At 38.9% G+C, this 23,302-nt stretch overlaps 1 protein-coding gene across 1 annotated transcript in view; it reads left to right on the forward strand.

Annotated features, from left to right (window-relative positions):
* LOC122790731 (ubiquitin carboxyl-terminal hydrolase CYLD-like) overlaps window positions 1-23,302 on the forward strand; it is an 855,039-nt gene that overhangs the window by 721,556 nt on the left and 110,181 nt on the right. The window contains exon 14 of the mRNA XM_044058312.1: window positions 3,734-3,852. Coding sequence (XP_043914247.1) covers window positions 3,734-3,852 — 119 coding nt within the window. The remainder of the gene's footprint in view (window positions 1-3,733; window positions 3,853-23,302) is intronic.

The raw sequence follows: 23,302 nt of genomic DNA on the forward strand, positions 1-23,302 counted from the left end.
TTGAATCTATTTTCAGTGAAGTACTATCAACAAAGAAATCTACAAAATAAAAAAGTGAATCAGTTGGATGAAATTATTTTTCAAACATGGACCACAGAAGTTGATTCATTACTGTTTGCCTTAAGAAAATGTAATTCTAACTTACATTTTGCCTCTGACATTTTATGAAGAGTTGTGGAATATGTAGTAAAACTTCAGGGTCTATGTTATATATTCAAACGTCCAAAATGTCAAATACCATATGGTCGACATTTGGAAGTTCGAATATATAATAAAAAAAAAAAAAAGAAAAGAAAAAAAAGAAAAACACACCTTAACAGTGCGAGCAGGGGGCAAGCCCCCCTACTTAAATATACCAACTCCGAGACCGCACTTCAGTGCAGAAAAGGGAAATTCTCCCATTCCGCCCCGTATGGCGCTGTTAACAGTCAATCTTCGAACACTTGAAATGTCGAACATATGGTCTCGACCATATGACGTTCGACATTTCCAACGTTCGAAGATTTGACATGGACCCAAACTTCAGGATAGCTTCTCTGCAGAGCTCTGGACATTATTTTATCTTGCTGTTGGATAGCTGTTTTGTGATAATATTATGCACTTACAACCCAGATGTTAACAGTGTTTTATTTTAAATGTGCAGACAGTCAAAGTTTCTTTGTGTCTGGATTTTAAGTTTTGGTATACTGAAGAGTGTAAGTTAGTGATGGCTTAAAGAGTTTTATTTTAAAGCACATGCATGTGTAGTTTTCTAATAAGTAACTCATACTTGTTTGGACTTGCGCAGTGTAGGTCCTGTACTTTATTAAATACATGTACATTGCAAGGGGTGAAAAGTGGGATATGGAGTGTGAAAATCCCACTTCTTGCATTCCACGTCTCTGCCTGCCCCCTACTCTTCTTTCAGTGCGTACACCCCTTCGTCACTGCCAACTTTTTTCATTGGACACACACATCACTGCTGATCGGATCTCATTTCTTTTCCTAATATAATTTCAAAGTGAATTACTGTACACTATATAGAAGGTTATGAGGTGGCAGTGACATTTTAATGCCATTCACCAGTTTGGCCCTGGGCGAATTGTTGGGCTTCCTACTTGCAGTGGACTAGAGTTTGTGATTGAACCAATGCCTAGACTCCATGGAACAGGAAGTTACGGCAGGCAAGTGACGGTTTTGCCAATTAGTGATACCATCCCGTTATGCAATGCTCGATTGTCTTTAATGCTTGGCTAGATTTGTTTGAGAGGGTGCCACCCTTGTGACATTATTAAGCCCACATGTTGTAGCCATCATTGTAATTTCATCAGAATGTCAGCATGCTGTATTTATTTATTTATTTTATTTTACATTTGTTTACCGGGAAAGTCTGACTGGACACGTCCTTTTTTCCCCGGGGAGAAGCTCCAGAAATGATCATAAAACATATTTTATGTAGAAGAAACATTGAAGAAAAAAATCAACATTTTTGAAGTATACAAATGTATACCTAAAATTATGCACAGTTAAGAGAACTATAAACAACTGTTACATAAATTGGTAGGGAGAGATTTCTAGAGTCATATTAGTAAAGGGAAAAGAAGACTGGGTTAGGCACATGGCATACACGTTTATTTACAGTATAATTCACTCTGTAGTCAGGCATCCAGGTTGTGCAAGACAAAGTAAGATGGCATGCCACCTGCATGCACCCATTCAGAGCTAGGATGTAGTCTGGTGTCACTCGGGCAGAAACAGCCACCTAGTGGTGCCTTAACCAGGTAGGTGAACTTCACAGTAAAAGCAGCATCAGGTAAAGACCCACCTGTCTTGTAATATAAACTGGATGGCAGTGGTAAGCTAAATGAAAGATAAGAATGTGTAAATCTCCATTTTAGGTGCTGACTCACTTGCTGTGTTTCAAGGTTAGTATATTTTTAGATTTATGATAGTGACATGGTGAAACCATTCTGTGCGAGCTGCCCCCCTTCTTTATCTGTACCCCCATCCTCCCATGAGGAAGACTTGTTGGAAAGTTTAGGGTGTAGTGGCTACTAGTATTTCATCTCCACAGTATCCCAAAAATCTCTGCCCACATCCCCCCTTTCCCTTACCAGCTTTGAGGCTTTTTTCTGAAGCTTTTACCTCTGTGGATTGTTTTAGCTGGTCAGGTGAGAATGTTAGCTTGAATTGTCTAGGATATTTTTCTTGCTGTCTAGTGAATAAAATGGTATGTAACATGGCTGACATTTTTTTAGTTGACAATTTAATTTTTATTGTTTTTTTTTTTTTTTTTTGAAACAAGAAACATTTTTATTAAATTATCACGTATGACATAGGCAGTCATGTGGTTATATAAATGAAAACGAACCATATTGACATATTTCATTTGCAAACATTCTACATCACCTTTAATCTAGCCAGTCATGGTGAGTCAAACATTACAAAGCTCATTCAATTCCTGCCTTCCCTTAAACCTCATTCCTCCTCAAAAACATTATTCTGCTTGTATTGTTCCTACAATTTTCGTGTTTTAAGTAATTTGCTCCTACCCTTTTTCTAAAGATCCTACTTCCAATTCTTTTGTCTCTTTTACTATATTCACTCCTAATATGGTTGGTAGTTGCTTTTTTGACAGCCACCAGAATCAAACTGAACAAGGCCTTACTTTGTGTCTTTTTGGCTTTTCCCGGTTAAGGGTCACCACAGCGGAACTCCGGTCCGCTAATGATTGGTAGTTGATTTTTACATGCCGAGTTAACAGGCCTGACGCACAACCTTCAATGAAGGTACGCCCATTCACACATGTCTCCACGCAGAAGACGCTCTAGCTGAGAATCGAATCGGACAGCGTGTTACTGTGAGGCGACAACGTTACCCTTACTATATCTGAGCAATTCCGATTCTGTCACAGCTCAAAAAATATTTCCTTGGTTATACCATTTTGCTTACCCAGTATCTCTGACAGAGCAGTCTGCAGGGAATTATTAGTCTGCCAACTCATTACACTCCCAGAAAATATGTTCCTAATTACCTCTTTCTTCCATATCACACCTTCAACATTTGCAATCTACCTAAGGAAAAACTCTCTGAAGTCTGTTGGGGTATAAAAATATCCATGTAAACACTTCTAAGCTGAGATCGTAAACCTCCTGTACTTTGATGCAGATTTTGGTGTTTCACATCTGTGGTAGGACGACGACTCACCATGTAAACACTTCTAAGCTGAGATTGTAAACCTCCTGTACTTTGTTGCAGATTTTGGTGTTTCACATCTGTGGTAGGACGACGACTCACCATGTAAACACTTCTAAGCTGAGATCGTAAACCTCCTGTACTTTGTTGCAGATTTTGGTGTTTCACATCTGTGGTAGGACGATGACTCACCATGTAAACACTTCTAAGCTGAGATCATAAACCTCCTGTACTTTGTTGCAGATTTTGGTGTTTCACATCTGTGGTAGGACGACGACTCACCATGTAAACACTTCTAAGCTGAGATCGTAAACCTCCTGTACTTTGTTGCAGATTTTGGTGTTTCACATCTGTGGTAGGACGACGACTCAAGGTGCTACAGCTGCAAGACATTGAAGTTGCATGTCATGCTGGTTTTAAATGCACAAAAGGTTCAATGGCTGCTTGTATTTCTTATGATTAATTAGGTGTGTCTTATCATATTTTGTAAAAAGTGTGGATTATTTTCCCTGGATAAGTGAGAACTGTTTTTGAATATTACTGTATTGCTGTGATTCAGTTCCTAGGGAGTGCTGTCTATGCCAGGGAATGGCTTCCGTCGAGTGCAGGGAATGCTATGAAGACCCAGAGATCATGCCTGGTGGGATCAAGCAGTTCTGTTCCGTATGCAGCATCCAGGTGATGTAGCCCAGTAGTTTTGAGTAATTAATGTTGCTTTTAGCAGCTACGGTATTTTACCATTTTTTTGCATTCCATTTTGGACTAACAATGAGCAGAACACAAGGGGACCAGATGTACAGATGCCCACCAGTTATATAGAGACTCGGTGCTGTAATTACTTGGTTACTTTGTTGTTGTCTGGCAGTATGTTCTAGTCTGGGTTTGTAATTCTAGTAACATTAGAGACTAGATGCACCACACACAAAATAAGCTGTAAACTATTCCATTCTGTCACCCCATATTGCTATGGATTAAACAGATAAAACCAACATTAATGCCTGGAAAGTTCTGTAGCATGTTCTACCAGATTTGTTCACATTTTAAGGTAATTCGTATAGTCTTCTTTTTAATTGGGCTTAAATGTTAAGATGTTTTACTAAATGCCTGCCCCTTATCATAGAAACAACAATGGTTGTTATAAACATAAAAAAAATCTGACACCTTTGCTAGTACCCCCCTGTGTATGCTGCACCTCCTTTCTCCTGGAGGACCAGAACAGTCAATCCCAAATGTAAACTTGTTGCTTCCCATCTAGTCATCTAGCTTATGTCTAAAGGAAGATAGTTTTGCTGATAAATGTGCAGGAGACGTTTATTACATAGGTTAGGATGGCACTGGGCTATAGACCTGTACTGTTGCCATGTTTTATATATCTGTTGGTGAAAGTTTAGGTCCCTGGCTTTGGTATTGGTGTAGATATTGGACATTGGGCTAGAAGGGATGCAGGAAGTCTAGGACAACCACATTGTCTAATAGCACAGTTAAGTGAGACAGAGTTCTGCCTTCAGATGTCTGCAAGACACCGAATAAACTGACAGAGCAAACACCATCTCTTGGAAGCTGAAGGACTCTAGGCCTGTCAACTTTCTGATCAGGAACCTCTGAAGTCTAATTGTTTGATATTTTTTAATGGGGTGCATCCCAAGCTGGTGTTTATTTGATAACTGGTCTTATCAATGCTGAGTATAAGGCAGTGATTGCTCTTTGACCTTAATGATACTACCATGTCAATTAACTGGGCTAAAAGGATTTCCTGATGGCAGTTGTCAAGTTGTGGTCAAACGAGAGAGTTATTAATTCATTCACACATTGTGGTGTGGAATGTCACACCGCTAACAGTCCACACACATCTAGAATTCCATGCCATTTTCTGAAAAATTAACTTAAAAAACATAAGATAAACAAATGTAAATAATGTGTGAACACTAAAAGCTGTTAAAAATGTACAACTAGCAATATTGTCAGTTAGAACTGTTCTTTATGTTGATATTACTGCATTCAGTCTTTCCATAAATAATACAATATATTGTAATGCACACAGACCCATAATTATATTTTTGCTAAACTTTCACAAATTATTGTATCGTGGAAACTGTATGATTTAGACATGTATTGTTAAAAAAGAAAAACTTTTGTTGATCAGATATAAGCTTTGTCATGACAGCAGTAAATTCCTCTCAGAGTGCATTTTTATTGAGATATTTACAGAAACATGGCAGATGTCCTTACTAGTGTGATTAGAAAGAAATAATTCAGATTGAATATCAGACACTACCCAGTTAAATGTAAATAAATAAAATAAATATATCCTATGATGTGCAGCTTACAGTGAAAACGTCAGTGATAGTTTTCTTCAACAACGTCTAAGGTTTAGCTCATTACCCTGCAATAGTTTGTAAGTCGTATTAAGTATGTATGGAAATATATATAACCACAGAAAACCATAGGAAACAGTACTTCACCACAAATAGTGAATCCAGTTCAGTGGAAAACAAGGATTTATTCTAAAATGCACTCGAGTAGCATAAAATGCGTGATATATATCCACATATGGTACAAAAGCAGATGAATTCTCTAGCGCCTCGGCAAACTTGCCTTTAACAGAGTAAGAACTTTTCATATACATATCACCTTTATACTAGCATGAAACACACCCTCTTAACACATTAATTAACAAATAAAGGAACAGCATTATAATACACACAGTAATACATACTATTCATATACACACTTATAACAAACTTTTCCAAGAACAATCATAATTTAACCCTCTAGGATTTAATGTATTAAATTTAAAAATTAAACATAACTCTTTCTTTCTTAATATAGATTATTTATTACTAGGCTAACTGCCCTGTGGGTCATTTTAAGCCTAACCAACTACCCCATGTGGGAATCAAACCCTGCACCTTGTGTTTGCAAGGTAAACACCTTAACCATTATGCCAACCTCTCACCGCTCACTTAAATATGTGTTGCCTTCTACACTATCTAAAACCGTCACAACTAATCCCTCTGGATTACCATTATGAAATTTATTAAAATGCAATGCTATGGGGCTAGTTTGTTTATGTATGGAAATATTGCTGATTTTTTTAATTACTAACAAACCACCAGCAGTACCTACCATGTGTTCTTCTTTCGGCTTTTCCCGGTAAGGGGTTGCCACAGTGGAACACTGGTCTGCTAATGATTGGCAGTAGATTTTTACGGTGCCGAGGAATCAGCTCAGCGCCCAACCTTCAACGAAGGTAAGCCCATTCACACATGTTTTTTGAAGGCCACTCGACCGCAGGGAGGACATGCAGACTCCACACAGAAGGCACTCCAGCCAAGAATCGAACGGGAGAACCTCTTGCTGTGAGGTGACAATGCTACCGCTGCACCACCGCGACTTTCCCTACCATATAATGTGATATAAATGGATGTTAATGATAGATTTTCCTGTCTCCTACCATGGTGTTTCATACTATATCCTTAACAGGTGGGGGGCTCAGTTAGGAAAATATAATCATAAATAGGAAAAATAAGTAGGAAACAGTGATTAATTTCTTTACTGTAGGACATCATAGATTAACCATTTTTTATTACTCCTTACCCTTTCTAATATGGCCTATTATTAGCTGGTAAGTCACTTAGTTAAAAAAGGTAGACCCAAAAAAGGCCTAAACACCATAACAAGCCGTGATATAGGTTTGAATGAGCTAACCTACGTTTCTAGGTCCCTGACTACATTTTGATTTTGTAGTGGGGTGTAACATATACAGTATCATGAGGGGAAGGGTGGTCTTCCAAAAGTGACTATACACATTTAGTGGTACATATTTTAGCATTTAATAGAAGGGGGGGGGGCTGTCTGCCAAACATCATGATAGTAGTACATATTTTAGAATTTAATGAGGGGAGGGGCTGTCTGCCAAAAGTGATGATAGTACATGTTTTAGCATTTAAAGACGGGGGGGCTGTCTGCCAAAAGTGATGATAGTAGTACATATTTTAGCATTTAATCAGGGGGAGGGCTGTCTGCCAAAAGTGATGATAGTGGTACATATTTTAGCATTTAATGGGGAGGAGCGGTCTGCCAAAATGATGATAGTACATATTTTAGTATTTAATAAGGGGGACTGTCTGCCAAAAGTGATGATAGTAGTACATATTGTAGTATTTAATAAGGGGGGGGCTGTCTGCCAAAAGTGATGATAGTAGTACATATTTTAGCATTTAATCGGGAAGGGGGGGCTGTCTGCCAAAAGTGATGATAGTAGTACATATTTTAGCATTTAAAGAAGGGGGGGCTGTCTTCCAAAAGTGATGGTAGTGGTACATATTTTAGCATTTAATGAGGGGGAGGGCTGTCTCCCAAAAGTGATGATGTTAGTACATATTTTGGCATTTAATGAGGGGGAGAGCTGTCTACCAAAAGTGATGATAGTACATATTTTAGCTTTTAATGACGGGAGTAGGGGGCTGTCTGCCAAAGATGATGATAGTAGCACATATTTTAGCATTTAATGAGGGGGAGGGCTGTGTTCCAAAAGTGATGATGTTAGTACATATTTTAGCATTTAATGAGGGGGGGGGGTGTCTGCCAAAATTGATGATACTGGTACATATTTTAGCATTTAATGAGGGGCGGGCTGTCTGCCAAAAGTGATGATAGCAGTACACATTTTAGCATTTAATGAAGGGGAGGGCTGTATTCCAAACATGATGATAGTAGTACATATTTTAGCATTTAATAAGGGGGGGCTGTCTGCCAAAAGTGATGATAGTGGTACACATTATAGCATTTAAAGAGGGGGAGGGCTGTCTGCCAGAAGTGATGATAGTAGTACATATTTTAGCATTTAATAAAGGGGGGGCTCTCTTCCAATGAGATGATGTTAGTAAATATTTTAGCATTTAATGAAGGGAAGGGCTGTCTGCCAAAAGTGATGATAGTAGTACATATTTTAGCATTTAATGAGGGGGAGGGCTGTATTCCAAAATTTTATTTATTTATTTAACATTTGTTGACCGGGAAGGTCCGTCTAGGTTCCACAGATCCTGTTTTCAGCAGAGGCCCGGGGAGAAATGCTCCAGAAACATGTCTTTAGAATGTGGGAGGAAACTGGAGTACCCGGAGGAAACCCACGCAAATGCAGGGAGAACATGCAAACTCCGCACAGAAGGCACCCCAGCCGAGAATCGAAACAGAGAACCTCTTGCTGTGAGGTGACATTAATCGCTCCACCACTGCGCCGCCCACTGATTATAGTAGTACATATTTTAGCATTTAATAAGGTGGGGAGGGCTGTCTGCCAAAAGTGATGATAGTTACTTATTTTAATATTTAATGGGGGGGGGGGCTGTCTGCCAAAAGTGATGATAGTACATGTTTTAGCATTTAATAAGGGGGGGGGCTGTCTGCCAAAAGTGATGATAGTGGCACATATTTTAGCATTTAATAAGGGGGGGGCTGTCTGCCAAAAGTGATGATGTTAGTACATGTTTTAGTATTTAATAAGGGGGAGGGCTGTGTTCCAACAGTGATGATAGTAGTACATATTTTAACATTTAATGAGGGTGGATGTGTGCCAGAAGTGATGATAGTGGTACATATTTTAGCATTTAATAAGGGGGGGCTGTCTGCCAAAAGTAATGATATTAGTACATATTTTAGCTTTTAATAAGGGGGGGGCTGTCTGCTAAAAGTGAAGATAGTAGTACACATTTTAGCATTTAATGAGGGGGAAGGCTGTGTTACAAAAGTGACGATAGTACATATTTTAGCATTTTAGCAGGGGGGGGTCTGTCTGCCAAAAATGATGATAGTAGTACACATTTTAGCATTTTAACGGGGGGGGGGTGGCTGTCTGCCATAAAGTGATGATGATAGTACATATTTTATTATTTTATGAGGCAGAGGGCTGTCTGCCAAAAATGATGATGTTAGTATATATTTTAGTATTTAATGAGAGGGAAGGCTGCCTGCCAAAATTGATGATAGTTAACATATTTTAATATTTAATAAGGGGGAGGGCTGTCTGCCAAAATTAATGATAGTGGTACATATTTTAGCATTTAATAAGGGGAGGGCTGTCTGCCAAAAGTGACGATAATAGTACATATTTTAGCATTTAATGGGGGGGGGCTGTCTGCCAAAAGTGACGATAATAGTGCATATTTTAGCATTTAATGAGGGGAGGGCTGTCTGCCGAAAGTGACGATAGTGGTACACATTTAAGTATTTAATAAGATGGGGTCTGTCTGCCAAAAGTGATAATGTTAGTGCATATTTTAGCATTTAATGAGGGGGGGGGGGCTGTCTGCCAAACATGATGATATTAGTACGTGTTTTAGCATTTAATGAGGGGGAGGGCTGTCTGCCAAAGGGACGATAGTAGTGCATATTTTAGCATTTAATAAGGGGGGGGGTTCTGCCAAAAGTGATGATGGTGGTACACATTTTAGCATTTAATGAGGGGGAGTGCTGTTTGCCAGAAGTGACCATAGTGGTACACATTTTAGTATTTAATAAGGTGGTGGCTGCCAAAAGTGATTATGTTAGTACATACTTTAGCATTTAATGAGGGGGGGGGGGCTGCCTTCCAAACATGATGATGATAGTACATATTTTAGCATTTAGTGAGGGGGAGGGCTGTCTGCCAAAAGTGATAATAGTGGTACATGTTTTAGAGTTTAATAAGGGGGGGATGTCTGCCAAAAGTGATGATACTAGTAAATATTTTAGCATTTAATGAAGGGGGGCTGTCTGCCAAAAGTGATGATGTTAGTACATATTTAAGCATTTAATGAGGGGGAGGGCTGTCTGCCAAAAGTGATGATAGTAGTACATATTTTAGATTTTAATAAGGGGGGAGCTGTCTGCCAAATGTGACAGTAGTAGTACATATTTTACTATTTGGTAAGGGGGGGGCTGTTTCCCCAAAAGTGATGATGTTAGTACATATTTTAGCATTTAATGAGGGGGAGGGCTGTCTGCCAAAAGTGGTGATAGTACATATTTTAGCATTTAATAAGGCGGGGGTCTGTTTGCCAAAAGTGATAGTTACGTATTTTAGCATTTAATAAGGGGGAGGGCTGCCTGCAAAAAGTGATGACAGTAGTACAGATTTTAGCATTTAAGACGTGGGGGTGGCTGTCTGCCCAAAATCTTGACAGTAGTACATATTTTATCATTTAATAAGGGGTTGTTGTCTGCCAAAAGTGATTATAGCAATACATATTTTAGCCATTAATGGGGGGCTGTCTGTCAAATGTGACGATAGTAGTACATATTTTAGCATTTAATAAGGGGGTGTTGTCTTCCAAAAGTGATGATAGTGGTACTTATTTTAGCATTTAATAAGGGGAGTGCTGTCTGCCAAAAGTGACGATAGTTACACATTTTAGCATTTATTAAGGGGGAGAGCTGTCTGCCAAAAGTGACAACACTAGTATATATTTTAGCATTTAATAAGGGGGAGGGTTGTCTGCCAAAAGTGATGATATTTGTGCACTTTTAAGCATTTAATGAGGGGGAGGGCTGTCTGCCAAAAGTGTTGATGTTAGTACATATTTTAGCATTTAGTGAGGAGGGTCTGTCTGCCAAAAGTGGCAATAGTAGTACATATTTGAGTATTTAATGAGGGGGAGTGCTGTCTGCCAAAAGTGATGATAGTAGTACATATTTAGCATTTAATGGGGGGGGCTCTTCTGCCCAAAGTGGTGATAGTTGCATATGTTAGCATTTAATAAGGGGGGGGGGGCTGTCTGCCAAATGTGATGATAGTGGTACACATTTTAGCATATAATAGGGGGGGGTTGTCTGCCAAAAGTGATGATAGTGGCACTTAGCATTTAATAAGGGGAGGGCTGTCTGCCAAAAGTGACAGTAGTTACACATTTTAGCATTTAATGGGGGGGGGGGGCTGTCTGCCAAAAGTGATGATAGTTACATATTTTAGTATTGCGCAGTCTGCCAAAAGTGATGATAGTTGCATATTTTAGTATTTGATGAGGGGGAGGACTGTCTGCCAAAAGTGATTATAGTGGTACATATTTTAACATATAATAAGGTGTAGGGTTGTCTACCAAAAGTGATGATAGTTAATTTTTTTAGTATTTAATTACGGGAGGGCTGTCTAACAGAAGTGATGATAGTAGTACATATTTTATCATTTAATAAGGGGGGGTTGTTAGCCAAAAGAAATGATAGTAGTACATATTTTAGCTTTTACTGGGGGAGGTTGTCTGTCAAATGTGACGATAGTACATATTTTAGTATTTAATAAGGGGGGTGCTATCTGCCACATGTGATGATAGTAGTACATATTTTAGCATTTAATGAGGGAGGGGCTGTCTGCCAAAAGTGATGATAGTGGTACACATTTTAGCATTTAATAAGGGGAGGGCTGTATGCCAAAAGTGACTGTAGTTACACATTTTAGAATTTAATAAGGGGGGCTGTCTGCCAAATGTGATGGTTAGTACATATTTTAGCATTTAATGAGGTGGGGGCTGCCTGCCAAAAGTAACGATAGTTGTACATATTTTTGCATTTAATGAGGTGGAGGGCTGTCTGCCAAAAGTGATGATAGTAGTACATATTTTTGCATTTAATGAGGGGTGGCTTGTCTGCCAAAAGTGACAATAGTAGTACATATTTCAGCATTTGATAAGGGGAGGGCTGTCTGCTAAAAATGATGATTGTAGTAGATATTTTAGCATTTAATGACGGGGAGGGCGGTCTTCCAAAAGTGATTATAGTAGTACATATTTTAGCATTTAATGTCTGCCAAAAGTGATGATGTTAGTACTTATTTCAGTATTTAGTGAGGGGGAAGGGCTCTCTTCCAAAAGTGATGATGTTAGTACATATTTTAGCATTTCCTAAGGTGGAGGGCTGACTGCCAAAAGTGATTAATAGTACATATTTTAGCATTTAATGAGGTGGAGGGCTGTCTGCCAAAAGTGATGATACTGGTACACATTTTAGCATTTAATAATTGGGGGGCTGTCTGCCAATAGTGATGATAGTGGTACATATTTTAGCATTTAATAAGGGGGGGGCTGTCTGCCAATAGTGATGATAGTGGTACATATTTTAGCAATTAAGGGGGGCTGTCTGCCAAAAGTGACGATGGTAGTACATATTTTAGCATTTAATAAGGATGGGCTGTCTGCCAAAAGTGACAATAGTAGTACATATTTTAGCATTAAATAAGGGGGGGGGCTGTTTGCCATAAGTGTTGATAGTGGTACATATTTTAGCATTTAATAACGGGGGGGGGGCTGTCTGCCAAACATGATGATGATAGTACATATTTTAGCATTTAGTGAGGGGGAGGGCTGTCTGCCAAAAGTGATAATAGTGGTACATGTTTTAGAGTTTAATAAGGGGGGGATGTCTGCCAAAAGTGATGATACTAGTAAATATTTTAGCATTTAATGAAGGGGGGCTGTCTGCCAAAATTGATGATGTTAGTACATATTTAAGCATTTAATGAGGGGGAGGGCTGTCTGCCAAAAGTGATGATAGTAGTACATATTTTAGATTTTAATAAGGGGGGGCTGTCTGCCAAATGTGACAATAGTAGTACATATTTTAGCATTAAATAAGGCGGGGTCTGTTTGCCAAAAGTGATAGTTACGTATTTTAGCATTTAATAAGGGGGAGGGCTGTCTGCAAAAAGTGATGACAGTAGTACAGATTTTAGCATTTAAGACGTGGGGGTGGCTGTCTGCCCAAAATGATGACAGTAGTACATATTTTATCATTTAATAAGGGGTTGTTGTCTGCCAAAAGTGATGATAGCAATACATATTTTAGCCATTAATGGGGGGCTGTCTGTCAGATGTGATGATAGTAGTACATATTTAGCATTTAATAAGGGGGGGTTGTCTCACAAAAGTGATGATAGTGGTACTTATTTTAGCATTTAATAAGGGGAGTGCTGACTGCCAAAAGTGACGATAGTTACACATTTTAGCATTTATTAAGGGGGAGAGCTGTCTGCCAAAAGTGACAATACTAGTACATATTTTAGCATTTAATAAGGGGGAGGGTTGTCTGCCAAAAGTGATGATAGTTGTGCACTTTTAAGCATTTAATGAGGGGAAGGTCCGTCTGCCAAAAGTGTTGATGTTATTACATATTTTAGCATTTAATGAGGGGAGTCTGTCTGCCAAAAGTGGCAATAGTAGTACATATTTTAGCATTTAATAAGGGGGGGGCTGTCTGCCAAAAGTGATGATAGTTACTTATTTTAGTATTTAATAAGGGGGGGCTGTCTGCTAAAAATTATGATAGTAGTACATATTTGAGTATTTAATGAGAGGGAGTGCTGTCTGCTAAAAGTGATGATAGTAGTACATATTTAGCATTTATTGGGGGGGGCTCTTCTGCCAAAAGTGGTGATAGTTGCATATGTTAGCATTTAATAAGGGGGGGCTGTCTGCCAAATGTGATGATAGTAGTACACATTTTAGCATATAATAGGGGGGGGGGGTTGTCTGCCAAAAGTGATGATAGTGGTACTTATTTTAGCATTTAATAAGGGGAGGGCTGTCTGCCAAAAGTGACGGTAGTTACACATTTTAGCATTTAATGGGGGGGGCTATCTGCCAAAAGTAATGATAGTTACATATTTTAGTATTTAATAAGGGGGGGGCAGTCTGCCAAAGTGATGATAGTTGCATATTTTAGTATTTGATGAGGGGGAGGACTGTCTGCCAAAAGTGACTATAGTGGTACATATTTTAACATATAATAAGGTGGAGGGTTGTCTACCAAAAGTGATGATAGTGGTACATATTTTAGAATTTAATGATGGGGCGGGGGGCTGACTGACAGAAGTGATGATAGTAGTACATATTTTATCATTTAATAAGGGGGGGTTGTTAGCCAAAAGAATTGATAGTAGTACATATTTTAGCTTTTACTGGGGGAGACTTTGTCAGATGTGACGATAGTACATATTTTAGCATTTAATAAGGGGGGCTATCTGCCGCATGTGATGATAGTAGTACATATTTTAGCATTTAATGAGGGAGGGGCTGTCTGCCAAAAGTGATGATAGTGGTACACATTTTAGCATTTAATAAGGGGAGGGCTGTCTGCCAAAAGTGACTGTAGTTGCACATTTTAGAATTTAATAAGGGGGGGCTGTCTGCCAAATGTGATGGTTAGTACATATTTTAGCATTTAATGAGGTGGGGGCTGCCTGCCAAAAGTGACGATAGTTGTACATATTTTTGCATTTAATGAGGGGTGGCTTGTCTGCCAAAAGTGACAATAGTAGTACATATTTCAGCATTTGATAAGGGGAGGGCTGTCTGCTAAAAATGATGATTGTAGTAGATATTTTAGCATTTAATGACGGGGAGGGCGGTCTTCCAAAAGTGATGATGTTAGTACATATTTCAGTATTTAGTGAGGGGGAGGGCTCTCTTCCAAAAGTGATGATGTTAGTACATATTTTAGCATTTAATAAGGTGGGGGCTGTGTGCCAAAAGTGGTGATGGTAGTACATATTTTACCATTTAATAAGGGGGGGGTGTCTGCCAAAATGACGATAGTAGTACATATTTTAGCATTTAATGAGGTGGAGGGCTGTCTGCCAAAAGTGATGATAGTGGTACATATTTTAGCAATTAAGGGGGGGCTGTCTGCCAAAAGTGACGATAGTAGTACATATTTTAGCATTTAATAAGGATGGGCTGTCTGCCAAAAGTGACGATAGTAGTACATATTTTAGCATTTAATAAGGATGGGCTGTCTGCCAAAAGTGGTGATAGTAGTACATATTTTAGTATTTAATAAGGGGGGGGGGATGTTTGCCATAAGTGATGATAGTGGTACATATTTTAGCATTTAAAAAGGGGGGGGGGCTGTCTGCCAAAAGTGGTGATAGTAGTACATATTTTAGCATTTAATGGGGGGGGCTGTTTGCCATAAGTGATGATAGTGGTACATATTTTAGCATTTAAAAAGGGGGGGGGGCTGTCTGCCAAAAGTGATGATACTAGTACATATTTTAGCATTTAATGAAGGGGGTGGTCTGCCAAAAGTGATCATAGTAGTACATATTTTGGTATTGAATAAGGGGGGGGATGTCTGCCAAAAGTGATAATAGTTACATATTTTAGTATTTAATAAGGGGGGCTTTCTGCCAAAAGTGGTGATAGTAGTACATATTTTAGCATTTAATAAGGGGGGGTCTGTCTGCCAAAAGTGATGATAGTTACGTATTTTAGTATTTAATAAGGTGGGGGGCTGTCTGCCCAAAGTGATGTTAATAGTACATATTTTAGCTTTTAAGAAGGGGGGGGGGGTAGCTGTCTGCCAATAATTATGATAGTAGTACATATTTTATCATTTAATAAGGGGTTGTTGTCTGCCAAAAGTGATGATAGTGGTACTTATTTTAGCATTTAATAAGGAGGGGTCTGTTTGCCAAAAGTGATGCTCGTACATATTTTAGTATTTAATAAGGGTGAGGGCTGTCTGCCAAACGTGATGATTGTGGTACATATTTTGGCATTTAATAACGGGGGGGCTGTCTGCCAAAAGTGACAATAGTAGTACATATTTTAGAATTTAATAAGGGGGGGGCTGTCTGCCAAAATGACGATAGTAGTACATATGTTAGCATTTAATAAGGGGGAGGGGCTGTCTGCCAAAAATGTTGATAGTTACATATTTTAGCATTTAATTAGTGGGAGGGCTGTCTGCCAAAAGTGGCGATAGTGCTACATATTTTAGCGTTTAATGTGGGGGAGGGCTGTCTGCCAGCCAAACGTGATGATAGTAGTACATATTTTAGCATTTAATAAGGGAGGGTTGTCTGCCAAAATTGATAATAGCAGTGCATATTTTAGCATTTAATGGGGGAGTGGGCTGTTTGTTAAATGTGATGTTAGTAGTACAGATTTTAGCATTTAATAAGGGGGGCTTGTCTGCCAAAAGTGATGACAGTGGTACGTATTTTAGCAATTAATAAGGGGGAAGGTTATCTGTCAAAAGTGATGATAGTTGTACACATTTTAGCATTTAATGAGGGGGAGGTCTGTCGTCCAAAAGTGAAGATTGTGGTACACCTTTTAGTATTTAATAAGGCGGAATGCTGTCTGTCAAAAGTGATGATGTTAGTACATATTTTTCATTTAATGAGGGGGGCTGTGTGCCAGAAGTGATGATAGTAGTATATATTTTAGCATTTAATGAGGGGTGGGCTGTCTGCCGGAAGTGATGATAGTAGTACATATTTCAGCATTTAATAAGGGGAGTTCTGTCTGCTAAAAATGATAGTAGTACATATTTTAGCATTTGATAAGGGGGAGCTGTTTGCGAGAAATTATGATGTTAGTACATGTTTTAGCATTTAATGAGGGGGTTGCTGTTTGCCATAAGTGATGATAGTGGTACATATTTTAGCATTTAATGAGGGGGAGTGCAGTTTGCCAAAAGTGATGATAGTGGTACATATTTTAGCATTCAGTAAGGGGGGGGGAGGGCTGTCTGCCAAACGTGATGATAGTAGTACATATTTTAGCATTTAATAAGGGGGGGTGACTGTCTGCCAAAATGACGATAGTAGTACACATTTTAGCATTTAATAAGGGGGGGGTGTCTGTCAAAAGTGATTATAGTTACATATTTTAGAATTTAATAAGGGGGGGCTGTCTGCCAAAAGTGATGATAGTGGTACACATTTTAGCATTTTAAAAGGGGGGGTTGTCTGCTAAAAGTGATGATAGTAGTACATATTTTAGCATTTAATAGGGGGGGCTGTCTGCGAAAAGTGATGATAGTTACATATTTTAGTATTTAATAAGGGGGAGGGCTGTCTGTCAAAAGTGATGATAGTGGTACACATTTTAGCATTTTAAAAGGGGGGGTTGTCTGCTAAAAGTGATGATAGTACATATTACATATGTTAGCATTTAATGAGGGAGAGCTGTCTGCCAAAAAGTGATGATAGTTACATATTTTAGTATTTAGTAGGGGGGGCTGTCTGCCAAAAAAGTAATATAGTTAATATTTTAGCTATTAATAAGGGGCTGTCTTGATGATAGTAGTACATATTTTAGCATTTAATAGGGGGGAGGCTGTCTGCCAAAAGTGATTATAGTTACTTATTTTCGAATTTAATAAGGGGGGGCTGTCTGCCAAAAGTGATGATACTGGTACACATTTTAGCATTTTAAAAGGGGGGGGTGTCTGTTAAAAGTGATGATAGTAGTACATATTTTAGCACTTAATAATGGGGGGCAGTTTGCCCGATGTGACAATGTTATTACATATTTTAGCATTTAATGAGGGTGAGGGCTGTCTGACAAAAGTGATGATTGTACATATTTTAGCATTTAATGAGGGGAGGGCTGTCTGCCAAAAGTGATGATAGTGGTGGATATTTTAGCATTTAATGAGGGGGAGCGCTGTCTGCCAAAACTGATGATAGTAGTGCATATTTTAGTGATTAATAAGGGGAGGGCTGTCTGCTAAAAGTGATTATAGTAGTGCATATTTTAGCATTTGTAAGTGGGGGGCTGTTTGCCAAAAGTGATGATGTTAGTACATATTTTAGCATTTAATGAGGGGAGGGATGATGATAGTAGTACACATTTTAGCATTTAATGTGGGCGGGGGCTGTCTGCCAAAAGTGATGACAGTGGTACACATTTTAGCATTTAATAAGGGGGGCTGTCTGCCAAACGTGATTATGTTAGTACATATTTTAGCATTTAATGAGGGGAGGGCTGTCTGCCAAAAGTGATGATAGTGATGGATATTTTAGCATTTGATGAGGGGGAGTGCTGTCTGCCAAAACTGATGATAGTAGTGCATATTTTAGTGATTAATAAGGGGAGGGCTGTCTGCTAAAAGTGATTATAGTAGTGCATATTTTAGCATTTGTAAGTGGGGGGCTGTTTGTCAAAAGTGATGATGTTAGTACATATTTTAGTATTTAATGAGGGGGAGGGCTCTCTGCCAAAAGTGGTGATATTAGTACATATTCTAGCATTTAATAAAGGGGGGGGCTGTGTTCCAAAAGTGATGATAGTAGTACACATTTTAGCATTTAATGAGGGGGAGCCCGGTCTGCCAAAAGTGTTGATATTAGTACATAGTTTAGCATTTAATGAGGGTGAGGGCTGTCTGACAAAAGCGATTATAGCCCTTCCCTCATTAAATTCTAAAATATGTACTGTCATCACTTTAGGCAGATAGCCCTCCCCTCATTAAATTCTAAAATATGTACTATCTGCCAAAAGTGATGATAGTGGTACACATTTTAGTATTTAATAATGTGGGGGGCTGTCTGCCAAACGTGATTATGTTAGTACATATTTTAGCATTTAATGAGGGGGGGGTTGTCTGCCAAAGTGATGATAGTAGTACATATTTTAACATTTAATAAAGGAGGGGGTGTCTGTCAAAAGTGAGGATGTTAGTACACATTTTACATTTAATAAGGGGGTGCCGTCTGGGTGCCGTCTTCCAAAAGTGATGATAGTGATACATGTAAGGTGGGGGGCTGTCTGCCAAACGTGATTATGTTAGTACATATTTTAGCATTTAATGAGGGAGAGCTGTCTGCCAAAAGTGATGATTGTGGTACATATTTTAGCACTTAATGAGTGATGATAGTGATACATGTAAGGTGGGGGGCTGTCTGCCAAACGTGATTATGTTAGTACATATTTTAGCATTTAATGAGGGGAGAGCTGTCTGCCAAAAGTGATGATTGTGGTACATATTTTAGCACTTAATGAGGGGGGGCTGTCTGCCAAACATGATGGTGTTAGTACGTATTTTAGCATTTAATGAGGGGGAGGGCTGTCTGCCCAAAGGGACGATAGTAGTGCATATTTTAGCATTTAATAAGAGGGAAGGTTTTCTGCCAAAAGTGATGCTGGTGGTACACATTTTAGCATTTAATGAGGGGGGGCTGCCTGCCAAACATGATGATGATAGATAGTAGTACATATTTTAGCATTTAATGAGGGGGAGGGCTGTCTGCCAAAATTGATAATAGTGTTACATGGGGGGGGGCTGTCTGCCAAAAGTGATGATAGTGGTACATATTTTAAACTTTAATGAAGGGGGGGCTGTCTGACAAAAGTGATGATAGTAGTACATATTTTAGTATTGAATAAGGGGGGGTGTCTGCTAAAAGTGATGATATTTACATATTGTAGTATTTAAAGGGGGGGGGGCTTTCTCCCAAAAGTGATGATAGTAGTACATATTTAAGCATTTAATGAGGGGAGTCTGTCTGCCAAAAGTGATGACAGTAATACATATTTTAGCATTTAAGAAGGGGGGGGTGGCTATCTGCCCAAAATGATGATAGTAGTACATATTTTATCATTTAATAAAGGGTTGTTGTCTGCCAAAAGTGATGATAACAGTACATATTTTAGCCATTAAAGGGGGGCTGTTGTCAAATGTGAAGATAGTACATATTTTAGCATTTAATAAGGGGGGGTTGTCTTCCAAAAGTGATGATAGTGGTACTTATTTTAGCATTTAATAAGGGGAGTGCTGTCTGCCAAAAGTGACGATAGTTACACATTTTAGCATTTATTAAGGGGGAGAGCTGTCTGCCAAAAGTGACAATACTAGTACATATTTTAGCATTTAATAAGGGGGAGGGTTGTCTGCCAAAAGTGATGATATTTGTGCACTTTTAAGCATTTAATGAGGGGGAGGGCTGTCTGCCAAAAGTGTTGATGTTAGTACACATTTTAGCATTTAATGAGGGGGAGGTCTGTCGTCCAAAAGTGAAGATTGTGGTACACCTTTTAGTATTTAATAAGGCGGAATGCTGTCTGTCAAAAGTGATGATGTTAATACATATTTTTCATTTAATGAGGGGGGCTGTGTGCCAGAAGTGATGATAGTAGTATATATTTTAGCATTTAATGAGGGGTGGGCTGTCTGCCGGAAGTGATGATAGTAGTACATATTTCAGCATTTAATAAGGGGAGTTCTGTCTGCTAAAAATGATAGTAGTACATATTTTAGCATTTGATAAGGGGGAGCGGTTTGCGAGAAATTATGATGTTAGTACATGTTTTAGCATTTAATGAGGGGGTTGCTGTTTGCCATAAGTGATGATAGTGGTACATATTTTAGCATTTAATGAGGGGGAGTGCAGTTTGCCAAAAGTGATGATAGTGGTACATATTTTAGCATTCAGTAAGGGGGGGAGGGCTGTCTGCCAAACGTGATGATAGTAGTACATATTTTAGCATTTAATAAGGAGGGGGTGACTGTCTGCCAAAATGACGATAGTAGTACATATTTTAGCATTTAATAGGGGGGGGCTGTCTGCGAAAAGTGATGATAGTTACATATTTTAGTATTTAATAAGGGGGAGGGCTGTCTGCGAAAAGTAATGATAGTTACATATTTTAGCTATTAATAAGGGGGGCTGTCTGCCAAAATGACGATAGTAGTACACATTTTAGCATTTAGTAAGGGTGGGGGGGCTGTCTGTCAAAAGTGATTATAGTTACATATTTTAGAATTTAATAAGGGGGGGCTGTCTGCCAAAAGTGATGACAGTGGTACACATTTTAGCATTTTAAAAGGGGGGGTTGTCTGCTAAAAGTGATGATAGTAGTACATATTTTAGCATTTAATAGGGGGGGGGGGCTGTCTGCGAAAAGTGATGATAGTTACATATTTTAGTATTTAATAAGGGGGAGGGCTGTCTGCCAAAAGTGATGATAGTGGTACACATTTTAGCATTTTAAAAGGGGGGGTTGTCTGCTAAAAGTGATGATAGTAGTACATATTTTAGCATTTAATAATGGGGGCAGTTTGCCAGAAGTGGTAATGTTAGTACATATTTTAGCATTTAATGAGGGGGAGGTCTCTCTGCCAAAAGTGATGTTAGTAGTACATAGTTTAGCATTTAATGAGGGTGAGGGCTGTCTGACAAAAGTGATGATTGTACATATTTTAGCATTTAATGAGGGGAGGGCTGTCTGCCAAAAGTGATAATAGTGGTGGATATTTTAGCATTTAATGAGGGGGAGCGCTGTCTGCCAAAACTGATGATAGTATTGCATATTTTAGTGATTAATAAGGGGAGGGCTGTCTGCTAAAAGTGATTATAGTAGTGCATATTTTAGCATTTGTAAGTGGGGGGCTGTTTGCCAAAAGTGATGATGTTAGTACATATTTTAGCATTTAATGAGGGGAGGGATGATGTTAGTAGTACACATTTTAGCATTTAATGTGGGGGGGCTGTCTGCCAAAAGTGATGACAGTGGTACACATTTTAGCATTTAATAAGGGGGGGCTGTCTGCCAAACGTGATTAAGTTAGTACATATTTTAGCATTTAATGAGGGGAGGGTTGTCTGCCAAAAGTGATGATAGTAGTACATATTTTAACATTTAATAAAGGAGGGGGTGTCTGCCAAAAGTGAGGATGTTAGTACACATTTTCCATTTAATAAGGGGGTGCCGTCTTCCAAAAGTGATGATAGTGGTACATATGTTAGCATTTAATGAGGGGAGAGCTGTCTGCCAAAAGTGATGATAGTTACATATTTTAGTATTTAGTAAGGGGGAGGGCTGTCTGCCAAAAGTAATCATAGTTAACATATTTTAGCTATTAATAAGGGGGGGGCTGTCTGCCAGAATGATGATAGTAGTACATATTTTAGCATTTAATAAGGGTGGGGGGGAGGCTGTCTGCCAAAAGTGATTATAGTTACTTATTTTCGAATTTAATAAGGGGGGGCTGTCTGCCAAAAGTGATGATACTGGTACACATTTTAGCATTTTAAAAGGGGGGGTGTCTGTTAAAAGTGATGATAGTAGTACATATTTTAGCACTTAATAATGGGGGGCAGTTTGCCCGATGTGACAATGTTATTACATATTTTAGCATTTAATGAGGGTGAGGGCTGTCTGACAAAAGTGATGATTGTACATATTTTAGCATTTAATGAGGGTGAGGGCTGTCTGCCAAAAGTGATGATAGTGGTGGATATTTTAGCATTTAATGAGGGGGAGCGCTGTCTGCCAAAACTGATGATAGTAGTGCATATTTTAGTGATTAATAAGGGGAGGGCTGTCTGCTAAAAGTGATTATAGTAGTGCATATTTTAGCATTTGTAAGTGGGGGGCTGTTTGCCAAAAGTGGTGATATTAGTACATATTCTAGCATTTAATAAAGGGGGGGGGGGCTGTGTTCCAAAAGTGATGATAGTAGTACACATTTTAGCATTTAATGAGGGGGAGCCCGGTCTGCCAAAAGTGTTGATAGTAGTACATAGTTTAGCATTTAATGAGGGTGAGGGCTGTCTGACAAAAGCGATTATAGCCCTTCCCTCATTAAATTCTAAAATATGTACTGTCATCACTTTTGGCAGATAGCCCTCCCCTCATTAAATTCTAAAATATGTACTATCTGCCAAAAGTGATGATAGTGGTACACATTTTAGTATTTAATAATGTGGGGGGCTGTCTGCCAAACGTGATTATGTTAGTACATATTTTAGCATTTAATGAGGGGGGGGTTGTCTGCCAAAGTGATGATAGTAGTACATATTTTAACATTTAATAAAGGAGGGGGTGTCTGCCAAAAGTGAGGATGTTAGTACACATTTTACATTTAATAAGGGGGTGCCGTCTTCCAAAAGTGATGATAGTGATACATGTAAGGTGGGGGGCTGTCTGCCAAACGTGATTATGTTAGTACATATTTTAGCATTTAATGAGGGGAGAGCTGTCTGCCAAAAGTGATGATTGTGGTACATATTTTAGCATTTAATAAGGGGGAGGACTGTCTGCCAAAAGTGATGATGTTGGTACATATTTTAGCATTTAATGAGGGGGAGGGCTGTCTGCCAAAAGTGATGATTGTGGTACATATTTTAGCATTTAATGAGGGGAGAGCTGTCTGCCAAAAGTGACGGTAGTGGTACACATTTTAGTATTTAATAAGGTGTGGGGGTGTCTGCCATAAGTGATAATGTTAGTGCATATTTTAGCACTTAATGAGGGGGGGCTGTCTGCTAAACATGATGGTGTTAGTACGTATTTTAGCATTTAATGAGGGGGAGGGCTGTCTGCCCAAAGGGACGATAGTAGTGCATATTTTAGCATTTAATAAGGGG

This window comes from Protopterus annectens, chromosome 16.part0, assembly GCF_019279795.1.
Source record: "Protopterus annectens isolate FY-2018-M chromosome 16.part0, PAN1.0, whole genome shotgun sequence".
In the NCBI taxonomy this organism is placed as follows: domain Eukaryota; kingdom Metazoa; phylum Chordata; order Ceratodontiformes; family Protopteridae; genus Protopterus; species Protopterus annectens.